The 20,619-nt window shown below is 35.4% G+C and overlaps 1 protein-coding gene across 3 annotated transcripts in view; it reads left to right on the forward strand.

Annotated features, from left to right (window-relative positions):
* KIAA1328 (KIAA1328 ortholog) overlaps positions 1-20,619 on the forward strand; it is a 205,115-nt gene that overhangs the window by 13,902 nt on the left and 170,594 nt on the right. For all 3 annotated transcript variants that reach the window (XM_040984919.1, XM_040984920.1, XM_040984921.1), the window contains exon 5: positions 6,007-6,122. In XM_040984919.1, the coding sequence (XP_040840853.1) occupies positions 6,007-6,122 (116 nt within the window). The remainder of the gene's footprint in view (positions 1-6,006; positions 6,123-20,619) is intronic.

The raw sequence follows: 20,619 nt of genomic DNA on the forward strand, positions 1-20,619 counted from the left end.
CCAAGAGCTTCATGCAGGCTTTCTTTGTGGATGACAGAGCCCATATGCTTGGACCATCTTCCACTGCTTTTCTCAGGCCATTAGAAAGCTGAATCAGAAGTGGGGCAGCTGGGATACAAACCACACCCATATGGTATGCTGGTGTTAATAGTAAGCAGCATTACCTGTTATGCTACAACTTCAGTCTTTCTAAACTTTTAAAGTTGCTTTCAATGGTTCCTTGGACCATCATTCCCTTGTTTTCTGAAGCACATTGGCATGAGACTGGTTCAAAAACAGAATTCTAGGACTCCCACTGGAACTTGAATATGGGATGTCAGTGTTCCACGCAGTGGCTTAACTTGCTGTTTCCTCTATTGGATCTTTCAGTCTATTTGTATTGTGTATCTGTTTATTTAGATTTTTAAATTTTATTTCAATAGTTGTTTGTGATTTTTAGGATGCAGTTGCTAAGGATGTTTTGTCATATTTATGCATACATATTTTATTTGTAAATGGTTTTGTGATTTTGATTTTGGTTTTCACATATTTGTGATTACATTTTATATTGTTGAGTTATTTTTTGAAACCTTATTAGCCTTGCTCACTAGTTTTAGGAGATTTTCTGTTGATTTTCTTGCAGTTCGTTTAGGTGGACTATCATGTCATTTGTAACTAGGGACAGTTGTCCTTTCCAACATATCTGACTTTTGTGTCTTAATTCCTATGCTGCCTTGGACTTACAGTGCTCTGCGAGTAAAAATGGCGGGAGAACATCATTGCTGTATTTTTCAAGTGGAAAGTAGCTCATCACCATTAAGTACACTGGTAGCTGTTCATTTTTGTAGATGTGCTTTATCAAGTTGTTAACTTTCTCTGTTCTTAAATTTAAAAGAATATGAGATAGCATGCTGTACTTTATTAAATGCTTTTTTCCACATCTATTGATATGATCCCATCTTCCTTGTTAGCCTGTTAATATGGATTATATCAATTGATTTTTAGCTGTTGGACCAGCTTTGAATATCTATAATAAGTCTCAATATCAATCGTTGTCTTTTACATTGCCTGATTTAATTTGCTATTTTTTGTTATGGATTTTTGTATCAAAGTTCAAGAGGTTTTTGCATTTTTTTTCTATTTTGTGTGTTTTCATTATAACGGTATAACAGTGCTAGCTTCATAAAGTTGAATTAGGAAATATTGCCTCTTTTCCTGTTTAATGGAAGAAATTATGAAAGTTGATGTTGATTCTTTGTTAAGTGTTAGAATTCTCCAGTGAAGCCATCTGGGCCTGGAGATTTTTTTTTTTAGGAACTTTTCAATTAAAAATTCTATTTCAAGATTATTCAAGTTACCTAGTTCATCTTGGTTAAGCTTTGGGATTTGTGGTTTGCAAGAATTGTTCCATTTCCAGGTTTCCAAATTTATGAGAATAAAGTTATAATATTAGCTTATTTTAATTTTTGCAGGATTCATAGCACCTCATTTCTATGGTCATTTTTGTCAGTCTTGCTTGATTTATCAATTTAATTGATTTTTTAAGAGACCCAGATATTTGTTTCATTGATTTTTCTGGTATCATTGATTTTTATTTTTTCTCTTATTTATATTATTTGTTCCCTTCTTGTTGCCTTGTGGTTAATTGTGTTTTCATGTTTATTAATACAACAACTTGGAGTCTGTTTTCATTTAATGTAAGTATTTAGCACTATAATGTTCCTTTTCATCACTGCTTTTGCTGTATCTCCCAAAGTTTAATTTGTGGAATCTTTTTCATCCATTTGTGTATTCTTCAAGTTTTTCTTTGAGCCTTCCTCTTTGACTTATGAATTACTTAGAACTATATTTCAAAATTTCCACATACTTGGAGATTTTCCTCTTGTTTTCATATTGCTGATTTGCTTATTTGAAAGGCAGAGTTAGAGCGAGAGCAAGTGGCTGAGAGATTGATTGACCATGTGCTGGTTCAATGAAATACCAGTAGCAACAAGGGTTAGACGATCAGGAAAACCCAGGAACCAGGAACTCCTGGTTTCAGATCAGCTTAGCTCCAGCCACCGTAGCCATCTGAGGAGTGAACCAGGAAATGGAAGATTTTTCTGTCACTCCTTCTCTCTGTAAGACTGCCTTTCCAATAAAAATAAATATTTTTTAAAAATTAAAAACTGAGTTAAAAAAATAAACTCTGGGCTGGTGTTCTGGCATACTGAGTAAAGCAGTGAAAAGTTATCAACACAATTTGCATGTATCTCACCCAACTTGCTGTACATTTTGCATTAAAATGAAACTGGTCAAAACTAGGAAATTAATATTAATAAAATTGTATCAACAAAACTGCAAATTTTATTATATTACACCCATGTCACTTAACTGTTGCAGTTTTTTTTATTCATTCGATTTAGTACATCATATCTTATTTTGGTTACCACATGCTTTAATCTTCTCTATTCAATTAACACTTTAAAAACAGTAGTTGTATATCATGCAAAGTGTCTCAATGTGTATTTTTATAATGTTTTTCCTTGGTTCAAATAATGCATATGTAACAAAAATGCAACAGAAGTGATGTGCTTTTTCAGTATGCCTTATCAGGGACTACCTGAAAAATTACTTTAAAAAATATCATAATTTGCAATAGATATTTAACAATTTTTTTGCATTTTCTTAGATAACCATGTGAGCGTTGTCTCTTATTCTGTTGATGAGATGTGTGGAATAGATTGGTTTTTGGATGTTAAACAAACATTGCATTCTTGGAATAAATCCCAATTGATTGTGATGTGTACTGTCTTTTTGATGTATCTGGATGCTGTGGCTAGCATTTCCTTGAGGATTTTTGCATTTGTGTCATAAGAGATACTAGTTTGCAGTTATTACAGCATTGCAGACATGGATTACTATAATTTCTGAAATCACCCATTTTCTTAACAGTGTGTTTTAATGATAACCAGATATTAAAATTTACCATGGGGGAGCTAAGATTATTTTATTGAATTATTTCTAGGTGAAATCCCTTCCATTTCACATTTTCTTTGCTTCAGAACAGTGTATTCTTTTGATTACTGGGTATACTGTCTATTGTGTTTACTCCTTCTTCAAATCTGATACTGCCAGATGGGAGTTATTAAATAAGGGGAGAAACTTACTTGGTTGACTGTTAATGGAGCTGTAATTCCCTCTGCAATAGAAACTTTGTTGAGTTAAACTTGTCCTTTACTTAGTGTAAAAGTGTCCATTCCTGGAGTATTTGGAAAAATAACAGGGATATGCAAAGCCATAAATGAACATTAATTTTTCTTAAAGCCTCAGAATCAGTGTGTTAGGGAAGACATTTTGCATTAAAATAGACTAGACAGTTCTGTAGTTGAAAGTAGAAAACGTGCATGCATGTATAAGGTAAAATATAAGACTTTTAGGAAAGCATGAATATAAATATCCCTTGTACATATAATTTGTTAGAAATAGTTGGACATGAATTAAACAGTAAGACAAATATCAGAGTAAATATGTTTTGCTTTATTGACAGATTCTCTGCATCTCAAGTCTGTCTATGTTAATATACTTACTCATATTCGCTATGCTAATTTGCCACAACAAAGCCATGTGTGTCCTTAGATAGGCCTAATGAAAAGTGTTACCCTTTGTTCTTAATATAGCTTGTTAATTTTATAGCTTTCCAGAGCACGATAGCTAATAAAGGATGGTCTAATCATAGCAGTATAAAGGAAAATATCTTTTCTTAAAGATTTGCCTAATAATGTGGCAGCAAATATTTCCAACATACCCAGAAACCAAATTTAGAAACTAAATGTAGGGTGGAGCACTTTATATTTTGAGTATAACCTATTACAGATGCTGGCTTTATGAATTTACCTATATGAATATTTTTTCCCTCCCTGACCCCTTGGTTGTCTTCATGGAGTTCCTTAGCATCACCAAGGAAAATGAATAAATGTTGCTGTACATGTATATTTTTGGACCTAGCCAGGCTTGAGCAGTAATCTCTGTATTTAGATTAATGTTGAAGTGAATTTGATGTTCTGCTTTTTTATAATTTTTGGTAGCTCTGGAACATTTCTTGGTAATGGAGTAAATCACTGGTGCATTCTCTATTTTCATGGCTTTTTAGGTTCAGATTGAAACTACAAAGGGCAGGGTTCTAGTTTGCTTTTGGATACAGTTTATTAAATACAGTTATTGTGATTATTTTTTATACAAAGGCCTTATGTATTTAGCTTTTTGTATTCTTTGTAAATATTGTCATTCTTAGAGATTACCCTGTTAGAAAGAAGGACCTACATCTCATTCCAAAGCCTACTATGTGAAACATAAGTGGTGTGACTTTGGAAATGACTTGAATACCATGAAAGAAAGAAGTACTTATTTGATAAGTACTGTTTATTATGTGATTTCACACAAATGACTTTGAAGACAAAATAGAGTGAATTCTTGAACATTAAAAATTCTAATTTTCATTAGTTTATTTAATTGATTTTCATATATCAGAAAGCAAACAAGAAAGAAAAGAATTCATATTATTTGGAAGTTGTTCTGATGTTACAGTAGTTTGAAGGAAGTAAATTTAGTGGATTAAAGAAAAGGTATGGATTCCATATAGATTTTGTTAAGTTATCCCTGTGTCCTCTTTTAGAATAAGTATCTCTTTTGGAGGATTAAGTTCCAGCAACAGAGAAATTCAGGGTTAACATCTTCAGGTGATTATAAATTTTAGGAATAGGCTGGGCTTTTGGTTTAGCAGTTAAATTGCTGTTAGAGATACTGTATCCTGTATTGGAGTACCTGATTTAAATGGTGGTTCCTCCACTTCTGATCCAACTTCCTGCTAATATGCACCCTGGGAGGCAGCACATGAGCATTGGGTCCCTGCCACTCATGGGCAGTCGGCAGAGTTCTGGATCCTTGACTTCTTCCTGACCAAGTTTTTTCTACTATGGACATTGGGAAATGAACTAGCAGATGGGAGGTTGCTTTCCTCTCTCTCTCTGCCTCTTTCTGCTTTTTTAATGAAAATAAACAAATTTTATTGCTGAGATTTGTTTTTAAAATTTCTTTTTGAAAAAGATTTATTTATTTTTATATGAAAGGTAGATATACAGAAAGAGAAAGATCTTCCATCTATTACTTCACTCCCACAATAGTTGCAAGGGCCAGAGCTAAGTACATCCAAAGCTAGGAGCCAGGAGACTCTTCCAGGTCTCCCTATGGTTGCAGGGGCCTAAGGTCTTGGGCCATTCTGCACTGCTTTCCAATGTCATTTGCAGAGAGCTGGAGGAGATGTGAAGCAGTCAGCACTTGACTGAGCACCCATATGGGATACCAGCTCCATAGGTAGAAGCATAATCTACTACACCACAGCGTTGTCTACCCCAATTTTTTTTCTTTGTGCTTCTGTTGAAAACTATCCCTTTTAGATACAGTTAAATCATGTAGTTAGAATTCCTTCACGGTTTAATATAATATCAAACATTACAGATTTTCTGAGTTCAGTATTTACAACTTTGTAATCACTTTTAGACTAATGTGATCTAAACCTTCATTTACACAAATGTCATCTTTTAATTTCAGTTCAGTTACCAAGATAACAACAAATGAAGGTTATTAGTGCCCCCCAAAGTAAAATTGGCTGTATCTACTAAAATATTTATTTTGTCTGTTTCATTGATTGAATTTAAATAAAGGTAGGAAAATTGTTTTCCTCAAAATTTGATTATGCCAATTCTAATGATGAATAAATGAAACTTTAAGAGTTGGAATATTTTTATAGTTATATATTATAATTCCTTCATGAGAGTTTCCATACTTTAGATGTTTGTGACATCTAGGGACATTCTTGATGTCAACATTTTGTGTGTGTTTTGTTATAATGTTACGATTTTTAGAGTATCTCTGAAGAATTTCACTTACCTTTGGAGGAAATCTAGTCTTGGCAGGCTGCAGCTGCAAGCTTATTTTTAATTTTATTCACTTAGGCAGTTTTAGTTTTCATTTTTGTATTTCTTTCAGAGTAAGTGAAGAAAAGGAAGTGACAGAAGAACGGCTGAAAGCTGAACAGGAAACGTTTGAGAAGAAGATCCGGCAGTTGGAAGAACAGAATGAACTAATCATCAAAGAAAGGGAAGATATCCTTTTTGAAAGTCCTCTTTCTAACGCACAGAAAGTTTGACTCTTTCATGAAGAAAATATAAACTCCAGAGAAATAATTGTTCTAATTTATGCTGGGGAATAAATCTGCATGTGCTGCCGTTTCCAGGCAGAGGAGATGACACTTCCCAGCATGTGCCATTGCTTCCTTTGTGCTTGACAAGCCGTCCAGCTGTTCAGCTGCTGCTGTTATGCTGCAAAGCACATATTTGTCAACTAAAAAAGACAATAAGAAATTTGAACATTAAGATGTAATGTTGGAACTTTATTAAATTCTGTTCCACTGCTCTAATTGAGCCTGAAACATCCTTGTATTTGGTATTATTTCTAGCTAAAGTTCTGGCAGCCATTAGGAATTCTACTCTGAAATCATAAAAATAAGTCCTTATAGATGTGGCAATTGATAAGCACTTACATTGTAGCAAAAGCCTCCCAAACCATTCACAGAAAGAGGTGAGTCAGATTGGTAATAGAAAGTTTAGAAAGCCTAGCCACCAGTTGGAGTGGTCCTTGTTTGTCTTTTTAGGTACTTTGAATTGCGTGTCTGTCTAGAAAGGTAGACTCTAATTTTGGTAGACTATAATGCATGTAGCAAGTAATAGATGAATATTATTTCTTCTCACTGCTGAAAAAGGCTAAACTTAGCATGACTGTGAAGGCTAAGTATTAACATACCCCAGTTGATTGTAGGGACAATGTTTTCCTGCTTTTCCTCATGATTTGGCCCAGGGATAAGCAAACTCAGCCTCTGCATTAAATGCTGCAGGGTGCCTACTAAATCTAGCCACACCCATTTCTGTATGTGTTGTCTGTGACTGCTTTGTGCTCCAGTTGCAGAATAGTGCAGCAAAGACCCTATAGTTCTCCTAGCACGGAATATTTATTATGTGACCTTGCACAGGAAAAGTTTGTTCTCCCATCATCTACCTTAGGAACTGAAGATGGGAACTAGTGTTATGGCACAGAGGGTTAAATTGCTGCCTTCAACAGTGGGATCCCAGAGGAGACTTGGTTCAAGTTTCAGCTGTCTGCTTCTGTCTAGCTCCCTGCAATGTCCCTGGAAAATCAGAGAGAGATGGTACAAGAGATTGGGCCCCTACTATCCATTTGGGTGTCTTGGATGGAGTTTCTAGTTCCTGGCTTTGGCCTGACCCTTCCCTGGCCATTTTGGCCATTTGGGGAATAAACCAGCAGATGGAAGATTTCTCTGTCTGTCTCTGTCTTTCTAATAAGTAAATCAATCCTTTTCTTTTCTTTTCTTTTCTTTTCTTTTCTTTTCTTTTCTTTTCTTTTCTATTCTTTTCTCTTCTTTCTTTCTTTCAGAAGCTAATCATGGAAGAAAATGCATGTACATAAAATTAACTTGGACCTGTGGCATGGTAAGACCTATTTTTTTTACATGTTGAGAAGAAATTTGGTGTGGTCATTTTTTCCTTTTTATGAATGAGGAAATTTTTCAAAAATAGATTTATTTATTTGCAAGGGACAGTTACAGTGAGAGGAGTGACAAGAGACAGAGATAGAAATCTTCTATCTGCTGACTTACTTCCAAAATGGTAATAGCTACTGTTGGGCCAGGCTGAAGCCTGGCTTCACAACCCAAGTGGATAACAGGAACCCATTACTTAGGCCATGTCATCCAAGCTCATTAGCAGGTAGCTATATCAGAAGTGGAACAGCTGAAACTTGAATTAGTGCCCACATGGGATTTTGTTGTCATAGTAGCAGCTTGATCTCAGCACTGGGCTCACAAATGAAGATCGAAATAAATATTATAGCATTATCAGAAATGCCTAGTAAACATACTCGGTTTAAATTTTTTTAGCCATCAAAGTTAGGTGATACATGCAGAACTTTGTTGTCAAAGATGGGAGAGAGGAAGATATGGTACAAGACAGTAGTGCCCACTATTTTTACCTAAGTAGATGGATCAGGTGCAGATCTCCTTTACCAGAATTAAGCTGCCAAAGGTTAATATAGGTGACTTTATAGTACATAAAGTTCCCTAAAACTTAGAAATATAAAATGAGGCTGTAATTTGAAACAGTATAATTTTAACTACAGATATATGATCTATCATGAGTGATTCAGACTCAGATAATTTCAACTCATTTTAAAGTCAGTTTTAGTGTAGGAAGCTATATTCATAAATTGTGAGTTTTGACATTTTTAAAAGGATGTGTTACACCAAATTGGTGAGATTTTTGTCTTAAAAGTTCTAGTAATTTGACTTTCTGATCAAATTTGACTTTCTGAACAAATAAACACACGCCATTGCAACATAATACAAATACTAATATTAGAGAGTACATTTTACATGTTTGCATTAGAATAGAACTATGAAAGGATTTATTTCAAAAAATTAAGAATTGATCATGAAAATAACCAAGATTCTTGGTAAGTTTTAGATTTTGAACAGCAGTTTACTTCTTGAGAATTTAAGTATATAAATGAATATACTATTTGCAAAGCCAACCAATGTGATGATTCTCACTGATTTTGTCTGGCTGAATAATTATGACAAGAGAGAAATTTGAAACTTTCTGATTGTCCAATAACAGTAAATCTGAAACATGCGTGTATTATGTGGCAGTAACAAGTAGCATGCAACATATAGCAATAAAAGACACAGACGATGTAACCATTAGAAAAATTGATTGAACTGATTGGGTTTCTAAAACATTACAACTCAGATCAAGAGCAATATCAAACGCTTGCAGGAGAGTCTGAAGTTTGCTAACTTGCTGTCTTAAACTCATTGATATAGCCAGGGAAGAGACAGTGATGAAAATAACGTGGGTTTCAGAGTCTCCAACATCCCCTTTCCGCCCTGAGTAACTGACTGAATAACTCAATTCCTCTGAGTCTCCTTTTTTTTTTAATGTGTAGTATTTAGGTAATGAATAATGCTTTATTTACTTGCCTGTTGAAATTTGACTGGTTCTTTACAATTTGTGTATAAGATCCTTAAAGTGTCTTGCAGTTATTAGGAGTTGAATAAAAGATAGCAATTATCATTTTGACTGCTATGAATTTGGATAAAGGATAAAGAAGACTAATTTGTCTGGTTTTCAATTCTGTGCCTGTTTTCACTAAGATTTTGATAGTTTTCATCAGGTTATGCAAGTGGTTAGGTTAGTTAGAAAACCAGTAGGAGAGTAAAAATCTGTTTGTTCCCAGCCTTTATCTTCTAATCTCTTGGAAAAAGGAACTACTGTACCGTTTACCCTGTTAGTAAGCTCATTGGGAGGTCACCAGATTTTAATTTCCTATCCTAGAAACCAAAATGTCAGAAATATTTCTGTTTTTTTTTTTCACTTTTATTTCATTTTCCATGATCTTTCTGTTTGGTATTAAGAAAATTGATGATATTTGCTCACAGGCTTGAGCACTTTGCATAGGTGGTCATTTTAGACATCCTAGGAAGGAAGAATTTTAAAGAAGCTAACCGTGGTCTTTTTGAGGACTGTTTTAGAATTTCTTTAATGTCTTGGTGTATCTGTGCTGAAAATGCATTAGAGAAATCCACAATAATTTTATCTAGTGATCTTTAAAAGCATATTCATTTTAAATACTTGAGATGTTTAAAGCTGTTAACTTTACAGCTGACTTCTATAGCAACAGGATAACCATCCTGTATTATCATCTCTTATTTTATCTGCAGGATGGGAATCATCCTGCAGAAAGTGCTGTCTTTCGTATATCTGGGTAGAATTGTGTAGGGAGGGAGAGTGAGCAAGGAAAGATGTATTGAAAGAATTTCAGGGGAAAGAACATGGGTTTTAAGAGAAAGGATTCTCTCTTTTCTTTGTTCGTCTTGCCTCTTCATAAGGAAAGGCAGGGAGGGAGATTATTTAGTCATGGAAATAGTTGTGGGAGAATTCATCAACTTTGATGAATCTTAGCCATTTTGTTTTGAATAAATATTGGGCTCCTGTTTACACATTTACAAAGTAAATTATTTAGTGTTAGTATTCTGTGTGCTTGGCTATAACCAATTTATTCCATTTAACCAGCCCTAGAACATACTGCTTCACTAATCTTGTCATTATCTTTCAAATCGTAGGTGTTACACTGCTTGGCGCTCATTTTATTTGTTCTATGATACCGTGCAAATTCAGCAGATTTAGGGCCATTGTTATTGTATATTGTCCTGGAATGTTGTTTTAAGTCAGAATAACAGATGAAATGAATTTTCATTTGTATTGCAGGGAAATAAATACTTAAGGAAACATTCAGTTGTTACTAGTTTTTTTTATCAGTTTTTAAAAAGATTTGTTCATTTGAAAGATTAAGTTACAGAGAGAGAGCAATAAAGAGAGAAATCTTTCATTCATTGCTTCATTCTCCAAATGATCACAGTGGCCAGGACTGGGTCAGGCCTAAGCCAGGAGCCAGTAACTCCATCTGAGTTTTACTGATAGATGACAGGGATCCAAGCACTTGGCCATCTTCTGATGTTTTTCCAGGCTGTTAGCAGGGAGCTGTATTGGAAGTGGAGTTGCTGGGATTCCTACATGGCCCTTTTATGGGATGCTGGTATCTCATGCACTGCCTTAACTAACTGCCCCACAGCACCAGCCCCTAAACCATTCTTGAAGACAGATGTTCTTCTGTTACAATGTTTATATTAACCCTAAGTAAAAGCTGAAATGATGACTAGTGTTTGTGGAAACTTTTTAGGTTACATAAAGTTATCCATGTGCTTAATCCTTTTAAAGAAGTGGTTAAGTTACTTTAAAAAACTTATTTATTTGAAAGATTTACAGAGAGGAGACACGCGCGCACACACACACACACACACACACACACACACACACACAATAAGAGAGACCAATCCACAGGTTCACTATCCAAATGGCTGTGACAGCTGGAGTAGAGACAGTCTGAAGCCAAGCACCATTTTTATTACATCACTTCACTTTTTATTAACTTTCTGTAGCTTTTCATAGCCTGAAAGATCAAGAGCATATTCCTGAGTATGTGTTCAAATTTTCCCTTTTTAGTGTAAAAAAACAAACAAGCAAGAAAACCAAAACAGATATGGCCTTCCTTGTAGTACCTCCATAACTAGTCTGGACTGTCTCATTGCTTTTTCTTATTTCTTAGAATTTATTTCTATTTCTTTGTCATTGTTTTTCACTGATTTTTTTTCCAAGATGTCTCCTTAGTCATCTTTCCTGATAGTAGTTTCTAATAATGATCCCTTAACTTTCCTACCTGTGCCCACTGTTGTGGCTTTTGTTTCTTTAGAAGATGCTTTAGGGCAACTCTGCAGCACTAGCAATAATGGTTCTTGAATTTTGAGTAAGAAACAAAATATTAGAGCTTTAGATCTTTATCTTTTGTACATTTGTGACTTTAGAGGAATCATTGAATGTAGGGACATTTCAATGACATTCTAGAAGACTAAGTCAACTTGCAATGACTTTAGCCTTGATTAGGAATGAGAAAATGTGTTCTAGCTAAAGGAGTTTCTATACTTAAAAGAACTTTTTTATTTCAAGGCTGGGAGAGATTTTTAAGATCTAACTCATGTCTCCTAGTACCTTTCTGATTTTTATTATTTTTTCTGTGAGAATGAAAAATATTTTTAAAAATCTGTAACATTCACTTAACTACTAACCCTTGCATTATTTGGGGTATTCTGAGAGGAGGTTGTACTTTATTTTTAACTCCACTGCCCATTATTACATGCTTATCAAGGTTCATTAATTTATTTTTTTGTTTTTATATTTGTTATAGATTGAAATATGTTTGCTTTCCCACCTTTCCCCCTCCCTTTTTGAAAAGAATTTATTTATTTATTGAAGATTTAGTTATTTTTATTGCAAAGTTAGATATATAGAGAGGAGGAGAGACAGAAGGTAGATCTTCCATTCGATGATTCACTCCCCAAATAACCACAATGGCTGGTGCTGATCCAGTCCGAAGCCAGGAGCCAGGAGCTCTTCTGGGTCTCCCACACAGGTGCAGGGTCCTAAGGCTTTGGGCTATCCCTGACTGCTTTCCTAGGCCACAAACAGGGAGCTGGATGGGAAACGGGGCTGCTGGAATTAGAACCAGCACCCATATGGGATCCTGGTGCATTCAAGGCGAGAACTTAAGCCACTAAAACACCATGCTGGGCCACCACGCTGGGCCCAAATTTATTTATTTTTTATTGGAAAGGCAGATATACAGAAAGGAGTAGAGACAGAGAGAAATATCTTCTGTCCACTGATCCACTCCCCAAGTGACACCAATGGCCGGAACTTAACTGGTCTGAAGCCACTAGCTAGAAGCTTCTTCCGGGTCTCCCATGTGGGTGCAGAATTCCAAGGCTGTGGGCCATCCTCGACTGCTTTCCCAGGCCACAAGCAGGGAGCTGGATGGGAAGTGGAGCTGCTGGATATGAACTGGCTGTCATATGAAATCCTGGCACATTCTAGGTGAGAACTTTAACCAGTAGGCCACACGCCAGACCCATAACCACCTTTTTTTTTTTTTTTTTTTAACACTGCTAACCTGTGTTCCAAAATCTGAAACCTTATGAACTTGTCTGGTATTCTCAAAACTGCAGAGTTTGAGACATTTTAGTTATCAAATTTTTGCATTAAGAATTTTCATTCTTTGTAGAAATCCCAATCTGCTGAGTCTTACTTTCTTGAATCCTTAGGTTTGTCAAGAGCAAAGCCAAAGGAGCAAGGGCCCCTCCTTCTCACAGTAGTCTTAAGCAGCCCTTATATTTCTAAATAAACTTATCCTGGAAAAATGGAGATATCTGAAGATGATGCTTCTGTTCCAGTTGGCCTGTTTTTCAAGTAGTAATTGCAATGTATATGTTTTTGGTTTTTGGTTTTGTTTTTGGGGATGGGAGGAGAGGAGTGGATGTTCATATCTGGAAGATTCTTTCTACACAAAAGCTGGTAAACACACAGATGTTTCAAGAGTTTATAAAGGAGGAGAGGAAGATAAATGAAACCAACAGAAAGATTAGAAATAATAATTGCCCCAAGAGAAAAATTTGCACTGGATGAAGTTTGTCATTAGAGAGTTTATGATATAGTGACAAAACAGAATACTTAGTTCACAGAAAAGTTGCCACATAGCCACATCTGTTCACATTAATAATCCCAAGGAAAGGATGTACCAAGCTGAAAGCATGAAGACTAGTTTGACATCAGTAACAGATGCCACAGCATCCAGAAGTAAATCCTTTGTGTAATGTTCTGTAGTAACTGAGATGGCAGAAATGTCATTTGAGATGCAACCAGGGTAACTTTTATCATACTGAATAAAAATAATTTGAAAATCCTGTTTATAGAAATTGGGTGCCTCAAGGATGACTTATCTTGATGTATATTAGATAAAAGAGCACCAAGAGTTATAAAGCTTGGATGCTTGGCTTAGTGCTGCCACTAAACTATAGCTGAGTGACATTTCAAAACTGCATTGGAAAAATTGCATTTTTTTGTTTATTAACTTTTTAAAAAGATTGATTTATTTTTTTTGAAAGGCAATCTACTGAGAGAAGGAGATAAGAGAGAAGGATCTTCCATCTGCTGGTTCACTCAGCTCAAGACAGAGTTGAGTCAGTCAGAAGGCAGGAACCAAGCACTTCATCTGAATCTCCCACATGGGTGCAAACTCCCAAGGTTTGGGCCATCCTCTTCTGCTTTCCCAGGCCACAAGTAGGGAGCTGGATGGGAAATGGAGCAACCGACACATGAACTGGCATCCATATGGGATTTTTCTATATTGGCAACTTAAGCTCCAGCCATCAAGTATATATTCTAGGCAGCATAACAGAGTCTGTTAAACCTGAAAAGTTTTGCATTTGTTTTGATTTTTCCATGATCAAATTTGTAAGCATTATTTATTTTTGTGGGTTGATTTTAAATCTTTTTACAGATGTTTTCCCCAAAACAGTAGCCAGTGTTGGCAGGAATCCAATTAACTGAGCCATCATTTGGGGTCTCCCTGAGTGCACATTAGCAGGAAGCTGGAATGGAGAGTAGAATGGGGACAAGAATCCAGGTACTCTGATAATGGACCCAGCATCTCAAGCAGTATCTGAACCACTGCCACAAATACCTGTCGCACGATTTTATATTTTTTATCCTTGCTAAATCCTTATTTACTCTAGTAACTATTTTACAGAGTCCTTTGAATTTTATGTACAATTATGTCATCCTCAGATTAAACCAATTAGAGTTTTTTCCCTATTCATTGTATGCTTTTCTTATTATTTCTAGTTAGATATTAGATATCATAAGTAAATATCTTATTCCAAGGCTTAAAAAAATACATTCTTAGCAGAGGTCCTTAAAGACTTCATGTAAAATGTCTATAACAAAAATCGTGCAGATTTCAGAATTCCCTTTTAATTTCATGTTTCATGAACTTTTGAAGTATTCTCGTATTTCATCCTTTGATGTTAGCTGTACGCTTTTTTGAGTTTGCTAGATGCATTTTTATCACATTGAAGAATTTCTCTTATTTATGGTTTAGTAAGAAATTTTTTCTGTGTTTAAATCATGAATGAACACTGATTATTCATGGTACTTCACATTCTGTTGTTTATTGTGTAGTTCCATCATATAACATAATTTCTATGTTGTACGCTATTGTATGCCGAGAATCTACAATATATTGTAGTCCATTAATAATCTGCCATAGAAATGAATTGTTAAACCAGAGTTGCTTCATCATAGCTCATTTCACTTTTGAAAGAAGCTTGGGACTTTTTTGCTAGATTTGTAATCTAGCACTGTAACATCACTTGATGACAGTGTATCTAAATTGCAAGAGAAACTCTTTGGAAGATGAATGAAAAATGTGCAATATATACAAATGAGTAGTCTTATGGAGCAGTTATACTTCAATAATAAATGTATCCTCATTATATATAACAAGACTATGCTTGAGAATTAGCAAATATGTTTGACCTTGGGAGGTGCTAACGTGCTTCCTGTTTTCCTGAATGCTAGAAAAGTTTGCAAGATCAGTTAAGTTAGTTACATTAAAGAAATGGAGTAATTGTGAAAGTTGGCAAGAGTAGGTTGAGAGCAAAGGCGTTTCTGTATTTAAATTTCTGCTCTGTCAGCATTTTCTTGCTGTGAGATGCCAGCTAAACCTGAATTTTAAACAGCAAGGATTTTTAGTATCTTGTACTGAATATTTAACATATTTCAAGGAAGTACAGCTTGAGGCCAACATTAAAATTTAGGATTGTTGTTAAAAATCCAGTGCCTTGGTTGTATGGAATTCTGAGACAGAAGTGTAGAACTGAGTGGGATTTAGCTGTTTTATCTGCTATCATCTTGGTGTGAAGCTATATGTCCTCTACACTGCTAGGATTACCACTGCATTTCTTCATCCCCTCCTAAAAGATGCACTTTAAAAAAGGGACAAAATGGACAGTGTGTAACTTTTTAAAAAATGTGATTCAAATAATATTTTTCTTATTGAGGCTAAAATAGTCAATCTTGTTATAAAATGCTGATGATTTTATCTAAAGGTATTCAGGTCTTACAAGCAAAATATCCTAGGGTGATAGTATTGGGAATAGTGTTTTAGTAATAAAAATCATCGTGCGGATAAGTTCCCTACAAGGCCCCATGATGGTAATACCCCTAGATTTTGTCTTTAAAGAAAACTGCTGATAGGCAATAATTTTTTTTGTATCTGTCCCATTTTCATTAATGCATGGTAATTGATGGAGTTGCAGTGACTTGTAGCAGTAATGAGTTCTAAACATAATAATGCACTCTTTTCTAATAAGTGAGCACTGCTGGGGTTTAAAAGCATACTAAATCAGTTGCTTTAGTATGAATTTATTAGTTTTTTTCAGCATTAGCTTTAATAGTAGTTATTTACATAAGCGTACATCCCATTAACCGCCATCAGGGCTGGAAAACATGCTGAACTGTTCATATTTTCATATAATTATTGAACATAATGGTTTCATTTGCATTTCTAAACAGTGATGTTTCTGTCAGCCTTGGAAATAGTGTCTTTACGCAGTCCCTATTTCACATCCACTTATTTGACATCGTTAAATTTTATGCTAATGTGCTTCCCTAGAATATCATCAGTAGGACAGATGCTTGTGCTTTAATATACAAATCAGGGATGCTTTTCCATCCGCCAAATGGCAAAGGAAATTTTTTAAAATCTGCACTTTGAGATATAGAATCCGTCTCCATATAAGGTTTATGAATAAAACCTTCAGGGTTAAATGTTTTAATCTGATTGTCTCTTCAAAATACTTCATTTTTAATAGCTACCCACCTTACTAAGATGAGTTTTGTTCTCTTGAATTGGAGGAGTTTTAGTAAAGATTGTGTTGCTTATGAATATGTAGACTTCTCTTTGTGAAGTGCTGATCTTGAGAGGCAGGCTTTCAGTACCTTGGAATGTGCCAGACATGGTGTCTCATTGTTTTTCAAGTATTTTCTGTGTTTTGTTTCTATAGTCTTAACCTAGGTCATAATGCCCATGTAGTGGAAGCTTTATGCTAATGCTCTTGGGCATAGACATCTTCACTTTTTGCATGATTATGGACAGTGTCCAAGTGAGTCACATAGTGGGGGAGGCATGTCAAGCGAGGCAACAGAATTAATATAAAAGGCATGGACATGCTCCTTCCTCCTGGGTATCTGTGTGTACTATCAGCCTTCAATATTTGTGGATGCTTTTCTCGCTGCTGTCAGTCAGATACCTGGAAGATTTCAAACAAGAACCTGCAACTAAAGAATTGCTCAGTTAGGTGACCCATGTCTTTCATTGGCAGGGTGGACATGAGGCCATTAGCCTTTTTTTTCTATTTGGTCTTTGTGGGCCTCTTATTGTGTTTGGACATCACGGGGCAGCTTTTTACTGTTGACTGTTAGTGAACCTGCAGTGCTAGGGCTGACTTTGCACTGTTCAAAATGCAAGGTTGGCAGTCTGGCAAGATAGAGTAAAGAAGCTTTGAGAGGAGTTCTTGCCCCAAATTACTTGCTAAAAATATATTAGAACTGATATAGCACAAAACTGATGCTGCGTAAAAGGATTATTTGGATAGAAATGTATTTGGCTTAACAGGTCAGGATGCAACTGAAAATTTGCAAGGAATTTTATTCTTTAAGGAATTACCAAGAAAGAAGTGTGATAAGGATTGTGAAGAAATTGCTGTGAATGTTGAGTTTCATAGTCCTTTTTTTTAAAGAAAAAAGATTTATTTATTTTTAATGCAAACTCAGATATACAGAGAGAAGGAGAGAAACATCTTCCATCTGACGATTTACTCCCCAAGTGACCACAATGGCCAGTACTGTGCCGATCTGAAGCCAGGAACCAGGAGCTCTTCCAGGTTTCCCACAGGGATGCAGGGTCCCAAGCCTTTGGGCCAGCCTTGACTGCTTTCCCAGGCCACAAGCAGGGAGCTGGATGGGAAGCTGGGCCACCGGGATTAGAACCAGTACCCATATGGGATCCTGGTGTGATGAAGGCAAGGACTTTAGCCCCTAGGCCACTGTGCTAGGTCCCATAGTCCTTTCTACCCCAGAATTCCATGAACTTTTGTGCAATCTCTTAAAAAAAAACTGGCATTAATGTGTTTCATGCTGCTGAGATCTTTTAGTTGCCTGTATTGAAATCTTTGGCATACCTTTCTGTCTAGGGAGATACAGCTTTCATTGTTACCAAATCTGTTGTCAGTGCCAATATCATATATGAAAGTTAAAAAAAAATCTGAAAATCCAGCCTTACTTAGAAGTGAGATAATATTTTCAGTTCTTACAAGTTATTTCTAATTAAATGATAAACAATAATTTTTTGGTGAGGATGATTTGTTCCAACATCCCAAAGGTAGAAAACACATTTTGTGTTACTGAAACACATAGCATTTGATTCCCTATATACATCAACTATATTCCTCTCTATATACACCTCTTCCTTTTCCAGAAAAAGGTTTAACATTGAAATGAAATTTTCATCTGCCTATGTATTTGGTCTTACAGTGCCATGACATTTAATCTGACAGCTTGCTGTAGAAATTTACCAGCCTGGAGGAAGTAAAAGAGGTGTTTTCTGAGTGAGACCTACCTGGTTTCCAATTCCTGACTTCAAAGGATAAAAGAATTTTGAATTATGTTTCTATGTGGCTTCTTTGTACAAATTTTGTAGTTCAGATTTCTTAGCAGGAGGCAATCGAGACACCTGCACTCTGTTTCAGAGAATCTGGATTCTCTTTTGGCTGCTGTTCCTGACTCCTGGGTGCCGCCAGCTGTGGCCCCTGGAAGGCAGTGGTGTTGACCCCGAGTTATTTTCTCCCTGCTACCCTTGTGGGAGGCGTGGATTGATTCCCCAGCTTTCAGTTTGAAACCTAGTTCTACCCTTTTCATTGCAGGCATCTAGAAAGTGAACCAGTGAATGTGAGCTTTTTGATGTTGTCTGCCTGTGACTCAAACACATTTTGAAAATTCTGTATGAAGTCACATGTTCATAAGATAACCAATTGGAAGGACTTTACCTATTTGGTTATACTCAGGGACCATTTGATAGTTTATGCCTTATTCAGCTAAAATTTTAACCTACTTAAATTTTTTTATTTGATTTTATAATATTTTATGTGATTTTTTACTTTATATTTGCAAATGACCCACTTTTTCCCAATTTAAAAAATAACACATACCAATCACGAAATATTTTGAAGTAAAATGTAGAATATTGATTTTTTTTTTCTGGAAATTGTCAGTTTGTGTCATGTTCATTTTTCATCAAATCATCACTTAGCTAAATAAATTTTTCAGATCTCTTGCTTTATTTGTATCAGTTGATATTTAAGGTAAAATATTAAATGGCTTAGCAGAAAGTCATTGTAAAGGTGTTTGGTAGTAGATGGATATGTATATATTTATTAATTTTTGCCAGCTCAAGTATATAACAGTAATTACAAGTTATCTGCTAACTTTTCTTGCAAATGCTTAGGTCTTTATAGTGAAGATGGGGAAAGAGAATTCAGAAGAAAATGAAATCTAAAAATGATGTGATTTGGGTGAAAGTAGTATGTGAAGGAATTTTGTGGAGCTCATTTAGTGTTCACTATTGCTGTGCTCTGCTCAGCCAGCTGATCAAACTATGATAGGTGCAAATCACTGACCTCACTAAACTTGTCTTCCTTCTCTGAAAAATTAGAATAATAATACGTACCTTAATGAAATTTTTGTGAAGGTTAAATGAGATATAATGCATGTAAAATGCTGAATGGCATGAGAAAACACATTAGTTTTTCAAAAAGTGGGATTGTTTTCTTTCTGTTATTGACTTTTTATAGGAGTGGGAATAACTAAAGTGACCGTAGGTTCATTTATTCCATGTTTTCTCTAGTTGCTTGATTATTCCAGTACCGTATCTAGGTCTGCATGTTGGCATCTGCAGCAATACCTATGAGCTTGTCGGAAATGCAGATTCTCAGGCCTGGTGCCTACTTCTTTAGAATCCCTATATTTACAGGATCCTATGTTAAAGACAGTACTAATTTCTCACAACAGGGAATTTTTAAGTAAGAGGAATGGCCAGTAGGGAGAGAGGATTCTTGAATTTTTGTTCATCCACTTAGTTGGTATATTCCATTATCGTGTTCTAGTGCATATGGGTGAATGATTCTTCAGGTGTTGGGTTACAAGCTTCTGTGTGCATATTAATTTTTTTCTACTCGTGTTTTTTTTTATCAATTTCTAAAGAAAATTGTATTAAGCTTTTTATGTATAACTGTGGCCTTGTCTTTTTCTCGTTACAGTTCCATTTGATTTACTTCAGATATTTTTAAGATCTATTTGTAGGTCCTTCAGAGATTGTTACCCCCTAATGTATTGACTGTTTTATCATTATGAAATAACCCTTTAAGTCCCTAATGATATTTCTGTGCTGGAAAGTTCACTACCTAATGTTATCAGCACACTCTTTATGATGAGTGTTAGTGTGGTATTACTCTTTATATCCTATTCTTTATCTATGTAGTATTATTATTTTCCATGGCTCAGATTTGTAGGTAAAGGGATTCTTCCCTCTGCCTTAGTTTCTATTTCGCGATCTTCCTCTCCTTCCATTTTCCCCCGTATTATAGTATGCAGACGGTTAGCAAGTCACAAGTTTAACATTCTGCTATTTAAATGTATATTATCTCCTATGCTTTTAAACTAATTATGTGTTTAAAGTATTTTTTTCTTATCTAGCACACAGGTGAGTGTTGCATTCCATCATCCATACCTCTTAATTAGAATATTTAGACTCTCTACATTTCATATTATCCTTGATAGAGTTAGGCTTGATTATACAGTTTCCCCATTTGACCGTTGGTCCTGTTTTTTTTTCCTTTGGCCTTCTTTTGGAGTAATTTAATAATTTTAAAATCTTATTTTTTCTTTTGTTGCCTTACTAGCTATCACTGTGTTCAGTTGCTCTGAGGTGTGTTTGTACATTTTTAACGAATCAGGACCAGCTTTC

This window comes from Ochotona curzoniae, unplaced genomic scaffold, assembly GCF_017591425.1.
Source record: "Ochotona curzoniae isolate NIBS_2020 unplaced genomic scaffold, NIBS_Ocur_1.0 contig_43, whole genome shotgun sequence".
Classification (NCBI taxonomy): domain Eukaryota; kingdom Metazoa; phylum Chordata; class Mammalia; order Lagomorpha; family Ochotonidae; genus Ochotona; species Ochotona curzoniae.